The sequence below is a fragment of the Heptranchias perlo genome, chromosome 5 (genome assembly GCF_035084215.1).
Source record: "Heptranchias perlo isolate sHepPer1 chromosome 5, sHepPer1.hap1, whole genome shotgun sequence".
NCBI lineage: Eukaryota > Metazoa > Chordata > Chondrichthyes > Hexanchiformes > Hexanchidae > Heptranchias > Heptranchias perlo.
In genome coordinates, this window is record NC_090329.1 from 96,882,861 (window position 1) to 96,896,184 (window position 13,324).

The following is a 13,324-nucleotide window of genomic DNA, read 5'->3' on the forward strand; positions in this document are numbered from 1 at the left end:
GTTTTTTTTTTAAAGTAGATCATGTCTGTTGGCTTCTGGCTTCCTTTTCTGAAGCAACCCTTTATATTATGTTGCAAATAGAGCCTGAAGCTGGTTCTTTGAGTAGGTTAAAGTAACAGTTTGAAATATGCTCAAAATCCCAGCAAGTCTGACAGCATCTGTAAAGAAAGAGAATGGGTTAATGTGTTTGGTGTAGACCCTTCAGTCTGTGTTGAAATGAATTCATTTTAAACTTTTGAAAAGCTTAAATGTGAAATAACGCAAGTAAAAGCATTGTACTCCTTTCCTGAAGTTGATGTCTTTTATTTCTGTTTTCAGCCTATTGAATAAAGCTCCAGATGGACCCATATTTATCGCTTTGTGTTTCATCACAAGGTCAATGGATGCAATAGGGTTTGCTGCGAGCACTACTGCCTCGTTTTCAGTCCTTGCAGCAACTTTTCCAAACAATGTAGCCACTATATTGGTAATAATGAATTTAAGCCTTTCTTCCACTAATGTGGAACTTGTACTCTGCTCATAGTATTAAAATTTGATCATGAAATTTATATATATATTTGTAAACATATTGATACTTTTTTAAATACATTTTAAAACATTGTCCTACCTAGATTTCAAATTGTTCTTTAAATTTTGTCTTGTATTCCCTTCTCTTTCACCCCCTGCCCACCCCCCCCCCCCATCCCCGGTGTCTTGAAGGTAAAGAAACTTCCCTGAACTATATAGACCAGGAGTAGCACCAGTTTGATCCTCAATTTGTGCTCAGTAGCTAATCTCAGCAGGGGCATCAAAGAAGTACTGCAATCTGCCTAGGAGGTCTTGGATTAGGAAAGTGAGAACTAGGAAGCAATTAGGAAGGCAAATGGTATGTTGGCCTTTATTACAAGAGGATTTGAGTACAGGAGTAAAGACGTCTTACTGCAATTATATAGGGCCTTGGTGAGACCGCACCTGAAGTATTGTGTACAATTTTGGTCTCCTTACCTAAGAAAGGATATGCATGCCATGGAGGGAGTGCAACGAAAGTTCACCAGACTGATTCCTGGGATGGCAGGATTGTGGTATGAGGAGAGATTGAGTAGACTAGCCCTGTATTCTCTAGAGTTTGGAAGAATCAGAGGTGATCTCATTGAAACATACAAAATTCTTACAGGGCTCGACAGGGTAGATGCAAGGAGGATGTTTCCCCTGGCTGGGGAATCTAGAAACAGGGGTCACAGTCTCAGAATAAGGGGTAGGCCATTTAGGACTGAGATGAGAAATTTCTTCACTCAAAGGTTGGTGAATCTTTGGAATTCTTTATCCCAGAGGGCTGTGGAGGCTCAGTCATTGAGTACATTCAAAACTGAGATCGATAGATTTCTAGATATTAAAGGCATCAAGGGATATGGGGATGGTGCAGGAAAATGGCGTTGAAGTAGATGATCAGCCATGATCTCATTGAATGGCAGAGCAGGCTCGAGGGGCTGGATGGCCAACTCCTGCTCCTATTTCTTATGTTCTTACGTTCCTGGCCCTGATCTTTATCCAACAATCTCTTCTTTCTCCACCCCCCTCTTTCCGCCCCCCCCCCCCCCCCCCCCCGACCTTTACTGGAATTGGACATCAGATAAGGAAGGGATTGGGCTCCATTGTGTTAATCCCACAAGCAAATAGCTTGTCAACGCTTGATGAATGAATAATGCCTGTTTGGGTGGGATATTGAAGGCCAGTGAAATAGTACCTCGGTATTTGGGAGGGGAGAGGAGAAAATTGGAGTGAGAAATCCTGCTGAAGCTGACCACATTTTGTAAAAAAAATTTACACTTGCTATTTTGTATGATTTTTTATTTCTGCTAAATGAAGACACTGTAACACAACTACAAACTATCTTTTTTTAGGGATCTCTGGAAATATTCACTGGGCTTGGCCTAGCATTGGGTCCACCTATTGGAGGCTTTTTGTACCAGTCATTTGGATATGAAGTTCCTTTTATTGCACTAGGGTGTGCAGTTCTTTTAATGGTGCCTTTGAACATGTATATTTTACCAAGATTTGGTAAGACTCTGCATTCTAACTTTCCTGTAGCAATGTAGTTTACTTTTATTGTGATGGTTCTCATAGGCAAGTATTTTAGTATCTTGCTGTCCAAAGGATTGTCTCATTTGGAAATTCCTTAGGAATTACAAACATTTTTTTTAAAATAATAAAATGAAGTAATTTCCCCAATAGTTCATCTGGTTAAGACAGTAAATAGCTGATTTAAATAAACCCTGATCTCTGCTGAGTTAGTTGATCTTAACCAAGGCAGTGGCAGGGCCATTATAGTTAGGCTCATTCCCCTGGTTTAGGGAAAAATTGGCCTGGGTTTCTGCTCCTGCTTGTTTTTCAGTGATCCTTGCTGGAAGTGATGAAATGTGGATGTATGGTGAGAACAGGATCAGAGTTAGCTTTGATACCCTCTCCTTGGTCAAATAGCCTGCTGAAGCTCTCTGTCTAGGTGCTCACATGATGAATGCCCAGTTGAGCAAAGTACTGGAGGGTGCCCAGTGCCTGTGGAACCTTACCCAGTTCGTGATCAACTCCTTCAGGAGAGGTAAGGGTGAAGGGGAGAAGCATCAGAAGCATAATCAATAAACCAAATAGGGAAAAGTGAATCAATCACATTTAATTGAAGTTATCACCTTGGAAATGATGTGATGTGAAAGAATGGTTGGTTGGGTTTTGATAGTCAGTAGATATTATATGTAGCTTCATTTTTTTTTCTCCCTTGCAGGTACCTGATAAGGTCAAGGTACTTATGGGTAAATTTAAAAAAATTGCTATAAAGCAATAAATTAACTAATGGTATTTGGGGGGTGGGTGTTGGTAATTGGTAATATTTCAAAACTTGAGCAGACATGACCATTCTGCTGTTCAATTTAGAGAGGTCTGCTGATACCAGTGTTTAAATGACCATGAAGATATTAAGAGTGCAATGTATAAATTTACAAGTGTTGACTGGGCTGTGTGGAAAGCAAGGCAGATTTGGAGATCAAGAACTAAACAAATGAAGTGCAAAGGCATTCGTTTTATAATTGCCATTAAATGGATAAGAGGAGGTCAAGGCATAGCTGATAATTAAACTTTGTTGCTGCTTTTACTGTGGTGGCACTGTAAAGGCAAATAAAATGTTATACTGTGTTTATAAATAGATGTTTGTAATAAAAGGTTAAAAGTGGCAGACAATTTGTAATCACTAACATCATATGTATACAATTGTGACCATTATACTCAAGAATAGACTATGTAAAATATTTTAACCAAAGTCATTGGTTTTCAGATGGAATTGCCAGCAATGTCTCATTCTGGAAGCTACTTGCACTCCCCAAAGTAGTTTTTGTGTACCTGATTGTATTCTCTATAAGTTCATGCATTGGGTTCCTGGATCCTACCATATCGCTGTTTGTTATTGAAAAGGTAAGAATTCCTTTTTTTAAATTACTTTGCATTGTATTCCTTGAGTTCAGGAGGTTGAAAGATGATCTAATTGAGGTGTTTAAAATGACAGAAAGATTTGACAAGGTAGATACAGAGAAACTATTTCCTCTGGTGGAATCCAGATCAAGAGGGCAAATTCTTAAAAATTAGAGCTAGGCCATTTAGAAATGAAGTCAGGAGGCACTTTTTCACACAATGGGGAGTGGAAATCTTTTGAGTGTGTCCTCTCTTCCCCCATCCCACGGCTGTGGATGCTGCATCAGTTGAAATTTTCAAGACTAGATCAACAGATTTTTTTATTAGGTAAGGGCATCAAGGGATATAGATCAAAGGCGGGTTTGTGAAGTTGAGGTATAGATCAGTCATGACCTAATAGAATGACAGAACCGGCTTGAGGGGCTGAATTGGCCTACTCTTGTTCCTATGTTCCTAAAATTAAGTTTAAGAGTCATCAAAATTGAAAACCTTTAGTTGGATGGAGTGTGTCATTGTAGGAAGCAGTGTTGGAAAAATCAGTTTTTTACCTTTTTTAAGTGTGAAGGAATCCTCAATGGTTTTATATGTATTACTAGATCTCCCATTGGCTTTACTCGCACTAGGTCTGAGTATAAGCAGGAGCATTATAGTATGTAACATGCAGTGTTGTATTTTGTCAAAGTGCAGCTGCGTGTGAAATATCGTGTCCTGGTAAGTCTACACACTGTACTTGCTGTGTCTCCCTGAGTTGATTTAGAACTAATTATTCTCCAGCAGATTCTCACCTCAAATAGAGGTCCAATTTATTTTTAAATGTACCTCCTGAAATCAAGTAGAAGATATTTTCTGTGTGGATGGTTGACACAAATTTTCATGTGTCTCAGTGTGACTGACATGTCTAAATGCAATTTTGTAATATATACATATATTTTAAAGCATCACTTCTGTGATTGTATCCAGCTGAAGGTTGCCTCAGCTCTGGCTGTTAAGACTTGATCAATATTGAATATAGTTTCTTTTTCTTTTATTCTCCAGTTCAACTTGCAGCCTGGTTATGTAGGACTAGTATTCCTAGGATTCGCTTTGTCCTATGCTCTAGCCTCCCCATTACTTGGCTACCTGTGTGATCAAATACCAGTAAGTCTCTACACATGGGCTTGGATGTCTTTTGTGTTGTAAAACTTTTATTTCCTAAATGCGGATTCTTTATCCATAATAATTAACTTCTCCTTTGCTCTTTTGATTTTGTTAGTCAATGTTTAATACTCTTTTAAAAAGGTCAAATCTCCAGTTCAGTTTATGAACGCAAATGTTGTAAAAACTGCAATCTTTGATTTCTAAACCCATTTGTAAGATAATTTCTAAAGGTCAAACAGGCAAATGGTTTTGGATATGTGCAAGATTTTTTTAGTACTCCAGGTGTGTAGTTTTCGTGCCCAGAAATGGCCTACTTTGCGACCCAACACCAGGCAAACATTCTTAAGTCCAATATAGTGCAAGTTAGATAGAGGAAAGTGCCCCCTCTTCTGACTTCAACAATAAGCTTAAACCCCAAACTGGGCATAGTCATTTTGAGGATAGGCAGTTTTATTGGATGAGTGCAACCCATATACTTTGGGCTCTGTAGTCCATGCTGGATGGATTATGGAAGCTATTCCAGACCTAGCATAAGGGCTTTGTAGAGCCAGGGAGTAAAGTATGTTAGTTGGTGAAGTGACTGCTAGTGGGTGGGAGGGTGTGACTGGACGATGACTCTGCTAGGCTGCAGAAGCTTCGTGAAGCAGTTAACAGTAGAAGTAAAAAGAAAAAAAATCCTTCAAATTCTGGAAACCTGAAATAGAAACAGATAATACTGGAAATATATAAGGGGTAAATTAGTATTTGAAAACTAAAGAAGACCAGTTTAATGTCTTGGATTGAAGGGTTTCTCCCGAAATTCTTTTCTGTTTTTAGATGCTGATGGACCTTTTATGTATTTCCAACATTTTGTTTAAAAAAAAACTGGATTGAATGCTTGTAACTGAACACCAGCTAGCACTTCCATGCTTCAATGTGAAAGAATTTATGAAAAAATTATTTCATTGAATTAAAAGAGCTTTACCTGTTTGTGACATTTGACCTATTCAGCATTCCTAGTCTGGGCTCAAGCTCTGATTATGGGGAGACAATCATACAATCATAGAATCATAGAATCATAGAAGTTACAACGTGGAAACAGGCCCTTCGGCCCAACATGTCCATGTCGCCCAGTTTATACCACTAAGCTAGTCCCAATTGCCTGCACTTGGCCCATATCCCTCTATACCCATCTTACCCATGTAACTGTCCAAATGCTTTTTAAAAGACAAAATTGTACCCGCCTCTACTACTGCCTCTGGCAGCTCGTTCCAGACACTCACCACCCTTTGAGTGAAAAAATTGCCCCTCTGGAACCTTTTGTATCTCTCCCCTCTCACCTTAAATGACTGAAGGGGTTCTTTGATTTGATTGAGCCATTCCCCCCCCCACAGCTGGGTATCCCTGCTCCAAGGTGTTTCCTAATGCCTTTCTTGCTTCAACCATCCATAGTGACCTGGGGTGATCTTTTTTGATGTCTTTAACCCAAGGCACAATTAACATCATGATCTAATTGTGTAGGAAATTATGGGTCATGCCTTTGTGGCACAGTGCATTTGAACAGCATGTATTGACTTGGCCTGTTTGAATTAAATTGAAATACAGTGACTAAACCTTTTCATTATATGTAATTATGTTGCCATTGTATTTGATTCTATAGCATTCAGTACTGTCACCGAACTTATTTAGTGTATTGGTATAGAAGATTTCACACATGCACATTGCTTTGTTGAAAACAAACAAACAATGACTAACAGGAAAAGACCCTCTGGTCCATCCAGCCTGTCCCACACAATTGTGATACCCTGTGTATCACAATATACACACACCCCACCCAAAACCATGTGATCTCCCGGGAGAGGCTAAAAACCCAGGCCAATTTGGGGGAAAAAAAATCTGGGAAATTCCCTTCCGACCCCGAAACTAGTCTAGAAGATCACTCTGACCCTGATAATTCTATGCATTACATTACCTACCTTTTGTAAGAGTTGATCTCCGCCCCAGCCAGAAACAGGTCTAGCTCTCACTTGAAGGAATTCAGCAAGCCGGCAGCCTGTTCCAGAGGTCCACTATTCTCTGGAAAAAGAACCACCTCCTGACATCTAACCTAGATCTGGCCTTGTACAACTTAAAATTGTGACCCCTGGAGCTCCCTAACCTATTTAATTGTAACAAATTCTCAACTCTAACACAATTTATTCCTAACATCATCTTATAAACCTTGATTAGATCGCCCCTAAGTCTACGCTTCTCTAAAGTGTTGAGCCCCAGCTCTTTTAGCCCGTCTTGATAACTAAGATGCTTTAAACTGGGAATTAGTCTAGTGGCCCTCCTCTGCATCTTTTCCAAAGCCTCAATATCACATCCAACATGTGAGGAGACCAAAACCAAAAGCTTTTCCCATTACTTCCACAATTGTCCGCAATCCTCTTTTCCATTATCCTTTCAGCTGATCTGATCTAATAGCAGCCTTCGTTTCTTTAGCTGTTCTTTGTACTTAATTCTGTTTAGTTGAGTATAAGATGCCCAAAGATTGTACAAATATTTTTGTTTTCATCTTATTTGTCTTTGTACATAACCAGTCAGCCACCTTGGCTTTTTCATACCACACTCCCTTCTTTTGATTTTGGATATATATTTACCTTCCACATTTTTTTATCCTGTCCTTAAAAACTTTCCATTTGTATTTGACATTGGTCGCATCACCACCCGGTAGGGTTAGCCAATCAACCTGTTCCAAATCATCTGCCACTTTAGCGAAGTTTGTCCTTCTAAAATCTGGTATAGAACCATAGAAAAGATACAGCACAGAAGGGGGCCATTTGGCCCATTGTGTCTGTGCCGGCTCAAAGAACAACCAGGTGCCCATTCTAATCCCACCTTCCAGCACCCGGTCAGTAGCCCTTCAGCTTACAGCACTTTAGGTGCAGGTCCAGGTATTTTTTTAAAGAGTTGAGGGTCCCTGCCTCTACCACCAATTCGGGCAGCAAATTCTATACACCCACCACCCTCTGGGTAAAAACATTTTTCCTCGTGTCCCCCCTAATCCTTCCGCCAATCAGCTTAAATCTATGTCCTTTAGTTCTTGAACTCTCCACTAGGGGAAACAGGTACTTCCTGTCCACTCTATCTAGGCCCCTCATAATTTTGTACACCTCAATCAAGTCTCCCCTCAGCCTCCTCTGCTCCATGGAAAACAACCCCAGCCTATCCAATCTCTCCTCGTAGCTGCAATTTTCAAGCCCTGGCAACATTCTTGAAAATCTTCTCTGCACTTTCTGCAGACCAATTACGTCCTTCCTGTAATGTGGTGACCAGAACTGTGCGCAATACTCCAGCTGTGGCCTTACCAGTGTATGAGTTGTAGATTTTCAGTACATTTAGTTCTACCAGCCAATTGAAACTGTATAATGTGGTCACTGTTACCCTAATGACATAACTTAGAATTCATAAAAAGGAGGGGGAACTTATTCTCATTGTTCGGTTTTCATTCACTTACATTTTATTTTCTCATTCCCTTTCCCTCCTAATTCCAGAGAATCAGGAAGTGGCTAATGTTGGTTGGAAGTTGGTTGATTACTGTCAGCTTTCTGTTATTGGGACCAACACCCATTTTTCACATTAAGACGTAGGTATTTTGTATAGTTTTCATAAGTTTTTATTTATAGCATTACAGCAGAAATGTCTTTCAAGTGGAAAATTAAATATTCTGCAGTCTATTTCACTCACCCGGGCTGTACATATTGGATAGAGTTCAGTGTGTATTTGGTTTTATTCAAATAAATACTTACAAAACAGTAATGGCATTCACCATGTGTAGAAGTTGCTTCTCTCTCATAATATTTTAGACCCAGGAAGATGCAAGGGGACATACATTACAGTACAAGTTTATCAAAATAATTTCCTGATCCCTATATGATTTATGTATTTATGTAACTTTGATTATTTATTCTACAAATAATCAAAGTTACCTGTAACTTCTAACAGTAATATTTGCTCTGGTACATGTAACATCATAGTTTTTTGGCTGAGGGGAAGGGAATTGAACTCCATTTGCCACTTTTATTTTAATATATATTTTGCAATTCAGATATTAGAAGATTGACAGTAACCTGATTTAAGTAAAAGTCTTTCTAAAGAATTTATTTTGTTAAACAGAATCTTTGTTTCCTTTACAGCCAGCTCTGGATGTTTGTTTTAATGCTGGTACTATCTGGATTTTCACTCAGCATGTCTGGCATTCCGGTTTTTCCAGAAATTATCACCTGTGCTTAGTAAGAATTTTTAAATTATAAAGTCATAATTTTTAATCTTTGCCTCCTAAGGATAGTTGGGTATATTTCTCTTCATTAATTTCTCTTCATTAATGTGTGAGCACAAACAGGAACACCTACTTGTTGATTCACTCTTTTGTTTGCGAACTGAGGAAAATATACCTGACTACATTTCATAAGAACTATATTTTCCCTCTGCAGCTCTGGTCTTCATTCGTCCTTTTGCTAGACATGCAGCCCTAGAACCTCAAGGGCTCTTAACTTCAAGAGAAGGCTGTTCCCAGTGGGGTGCCGCAGGGCTCGGTACTAGGTCCTTTGCTTTTTGTGGTATTCATTAATGGTTTGGACTTAAACATAGGGGGCATGATTAAGAAATTTGCGGATAACACAAAGATAGGCCATGTGGTTGATAGCGAGGAGGAAAGCAGTAGACTGCAAGAAGATATCAATGGACTGGTCAGATGGGCAGAAAAGTGGCAAATGGAGTTCAATCCAGAGAAGTGTGAGGTAATGCATTTGGGGAGAGCAAACAAGGCAAGGGAATTCACAATAAATGGGAGGATACTGAGAGGTGTAGAGGAAATGAGGGCCCTTGGAGTGCATGTCCACAGATCCCTGAAGGTAGCAGGACAGGTAGATAAGGTGGTTAAGAAGCCATATGGAATACTTTCCTTTATTAGCTGAGGCATAGAATATAAGAGCAGGGAGGTTATGCTAGAACTGTATAAAACACTAGTTAGGCCACAGCTTGAGTACTGTGTACAGTTCTGGTCACCACATTACAGGAAGGATGTGATTGCACTAGAGAGGGTGCAGAGGAGATTTACGAGGATGTTACCAGGACTGGAGAATTTTAGCTGTGTTGACAGATTGGATAGGCTGGGGTTGTTTTCCTTGGAACAGAGGAGGCTGAGGGGTGATTTGATTGAGGTGTACAAAATGATGAGGGGCCTAGATAGTGGATAGGAAGGACCTATTTCCCTTAGCGGAGGGGTCAATAACCAGGGGGCAGAGATTTAAAGTGATTGGTAGAAGGATTAGAGCGGAAATGAGGAAAGAGGGTGGGGGGAGTCTGGAACTCACTGCCTGAGAGGGTGGAAGAGGCAGAAACCCTCAACTCATTAAAAAAAATATCTGGATGTGCACCTGAAGAGCCGTGACCTGCAGGGCTACGGACCAAATGCGGGAAAGCGGGATTAGGCTGGGTGGCTCGTTTCTCAGCCGGCGCGGACACAATGGGCCGAATGGCCTCCTGTGCTGTAAATTTTCTATGATTCTAGATCTATTATGTCAGTATTCTAATTGTTTAAATACCAATGTCATGACTGTACTAATAGTGATTTGTAATACTTGCATTCAGACTTTGTTTCAAGTCCTGAAATAGGAAATTAGAAACACGGAGAGCAAAATCTTAATGCTAACATCTATCCGTTTCGCAGTTGTGGCTTTGAAATTGCCTGTTTTGGTCACCCTATTGAATCTCATTGCTTTGCCACATTCAAAATTCAATGTGCAATTTTCTGTTTGGTAGTTGCAAAGAAAGTAAACTGCCATATCATAACACTAAAGCTTGTGGAAATGTTGGCTTTAAAAAATTGGCCTGTAACAGTCTCCACACTCGGGTCAGACCCTGAATCTGCATTCATGTTGCATTTACAAAGTAGCCAAGGTCAGTAAGTGGCTCGAGCTCTTCACATTGAAGCTATCATACATTTTATGAAAGCTGGGGCAGAGAGGCTGTGACTCCATCTAAACCCTAATTCTAATCTGCAGTAAAAGGTAGTTTCAAAGACAAATTTGTAAATTGGAGTGAAATGCTTATGTGCAATTTAACTTGCCATACTGCAGTAAAGTTTTTGTTAAGCTTTTATAGTAGATGACTAACAGAAATTTAACTTTTCACTTGGACAAGTGATGAGGTACATTCACACTTTGTTTTTCTGTGTAGTAGTTGCACAAAAAGTAAACTGCCTAATGTTGATCTTAATTCGTGAGGAAATTTTGATCTCTAAAGTAGTTTTGGTTTTGCACTGATGCTAAGCCAATGTTTAATTTTCCCTTTAAACCACCTTTTGCTGCAGATTAGAATTGGGCTCTAAGTGGAGTCACTGTCACTGTCACTATGGCTTTCATAAAATGTATGAGGCCCAAAGACCATGGAAGCGTAAAACAGCTGTTCCATAAAAGCTCTATAAGAATTAACTAGTGATCCCTTCACAAATTTATTGTTTCTGAAAAGAACCACTATTTTCCCCCGTTGAGAATAAAGAAAAAGACTTGCCATGTACGTCATGACAATCTTCCGTATTTGGTGTGGTGTAATCTTTAAATATAGCTCTGAATATTAAATATATACATTTGAGACTCCACATTCATTATCAAGGATGAGTCTACCTAACTACAGGAGAAAATTAGAACCAGTACTGGAGCCTAGTGCTTTCAGTTCTATGGAATCCACCTGTTTTAGATTCCACACATTAGAACATCCTCCAGCTTACCTCATGCATTGTTTTATTTGTGGCCACTGTGTATTCCCTAGTGTCTGATAAGGTCTCAGCAGGCAGTACCACCACTGCCATTGACTGGCTGCTGATGGTGCCTAAATGATGATCTATGCCTCCCCTTCATCCAAACTGTCTGGAAATTGGCGCAATATTTTAAAAATCTAAATGGGAGGGGGTGTAGCTTAATCTGAACAAATTTCTTCTTGCAGTACTATACTTTTTATATTAGTAATTGAGGAAAATGAGCCTACTGCAGATGCTGTATATAAAGAAAAACACAGTTGCTCCATATAAAGCCTTATTAAAACCACTTTTGGAGGACGGTGTGCAGTTTTTGGCTCCATACTATAGGAAGAATGTTGAGGCAATAGAAAAGATACAGAGGCAAATCGCTAGAATGCTGCCTTGTATGAAAACATACAAATACATAGAAAGACTTGTGGCGGGGGGTGGGGGTGTGTGGAATGGGTCTGTTTTCATCAGCACAGAGATTACAAGGTGATTCGAAAAGTGTTTAAAATTAAAAAGGGATGGGACAGAGTAGCTAGAAACTGACTGTTTCCCATTGTTCGGCAGTCTAGTTTGAGGGGAAATAGATATAAGATTAAACCTAAGAGATTTAGGACAGAGAGCAGGAGAATCCTTCTTTGCACAGAGAGTTGTGAGGCTTTGAAATGAACTACTGGAGTTAGGGATTGAAGCAGAGACCATATCAACAATTTAAGAATAGGTTAGATATGGGAAGAGGGCAAACGCATCGGATTAGGACTGTTGCTAGTGTGGGGGGGTAAGCACCAGCATGGGCTGAAAGGCCTGTTTCCGTGGTGTAATTCTGTATCTATAAATGTAAAGCTAGTTTAATGGTGTATTTGTTGAGACCAGAATATTTAAAAATATGGCCATGGCTTTACATGAATACTCTCTAAGCATCTTTAGTTGGCAGCACTCTAGCCTCAGTCAGAAGGTTGTGGGTTCGAGGCCACTCCTAAGACTTGAGCAAGTAATCTAGGTTAACATTTTAGTGCAGTCCTGAGGGGGAGCTGCATTGTCAGAGGTGCGATTTTTCAGATGTGGCGTTAAACCAAAGCATCAAACTTGCCAGCCTGTCCAGATGGACCTAAATTATTTTCATGGCACTATTTGAAGAGAATCGGGGCGTTCTCCTGGCCAACATTCTTTCCTCAAACAACATCATCGAACTATATTAGCTGGTCATTTATCTTCTTTGCTCTTCTAGGGACCTTCCTATGTGCAAATTGGCAACCATATTTACCTACATAAGTGAATTAATTTCACAAGCAATTAATTATTTATGAATCCTTGAAATGTCCCGAGGACATTCTAAGGTACTATATAAATGCAAATCATTTTTCTAAGTCTGTGTCATGGCAAGAGTTATCGAACTGGATTTGACCGGCCTCATTAGAGAATAGAGTTTTTAATCTCTATCTTTTTGCTCGTCTCCCAATTCATTTTAAACTGATGCCGTGACTGTTTAACATTCTATTGCAGTGCAGAAATGGTTTGTTTTGCATGTGGCATAATAATGGAATTACATGGTGGAATGACAGTAGAGTAGATTGAGAGACCAGGTAATGACTGATCACATCAGTATGTTTATATGTACAGGAGGACTCTAAGGAACCAGTTCTAATGAGGTTTGAATGTAATAATTGACATTGACTTTCATCCCTTGTTCAGTGAGAATGGATTCGAAGAGGGACTTGCTACTTTAGGTCTAGTGTCTGGAATGTTTGGAGCGTTTTGGTGTCTTGGGTACGTATAAATATCCACTTGTAACTTCTTGGGTTAGTATTTTAGTAGTTTTGTTATATCTATTGTGGGAGTTTTCTAATGCTTTGTATCTTAGTAATTTCTGTGTTAAACTATTGAGCTCAAGATTTAATCCACTTTTCAGTACAGTCCGAAGTATGATTGATGTTTGAGCTTTTGCAGGCAGGGTGGGCAGAAGTGATGGTCAAGAAGGGAAATGCT

General features: G+C 39.6%; 1 protein-coding gene across 3 annotated transcripts in view; it reads left to right on the top strand.

Moving 5' to 3' along the window:
- The window catches only part of slc18b1 (solute carrier family 18 member B1), a 41,912-nt gene that overhangs the window by 20,952 nt on the left and 7,636 nt on the right, over positions 1-13,324 (top strand). For 2 of the 3 annotated variants that reach the window (XM_067983860.1, XM_067983859.1), the window contains exons 5-11: positions 319-466; positions 1,881-2,037; positions 3,302-3,438; positions 4,471-4,572; positions 8,088-8,179; positions 8,730-8,825; positions 13,031-13,105. In XM_067983860.1, coding sequence (XP_067839961.1) covers positions 319-466; positions 1,881-2,037; positions 3,302-3,438; positions 4,471-4,572; positions 8,088-8,179; positions 8,730-8,825; positions 13,031-13,105 — 807 coding nt within the window. The remainder of the gene's footprint in view (positions 1-318; positions 467-1,880; positions 2,038-3,301; positions 3,439-4,470; positions 4,573-8,087; positions 8,180-8,729; positions 8,826-13,030; positions 13,106-13,324) is intronic. The other variant, XM_067983861.1, reaches the window with a different exon arrangement.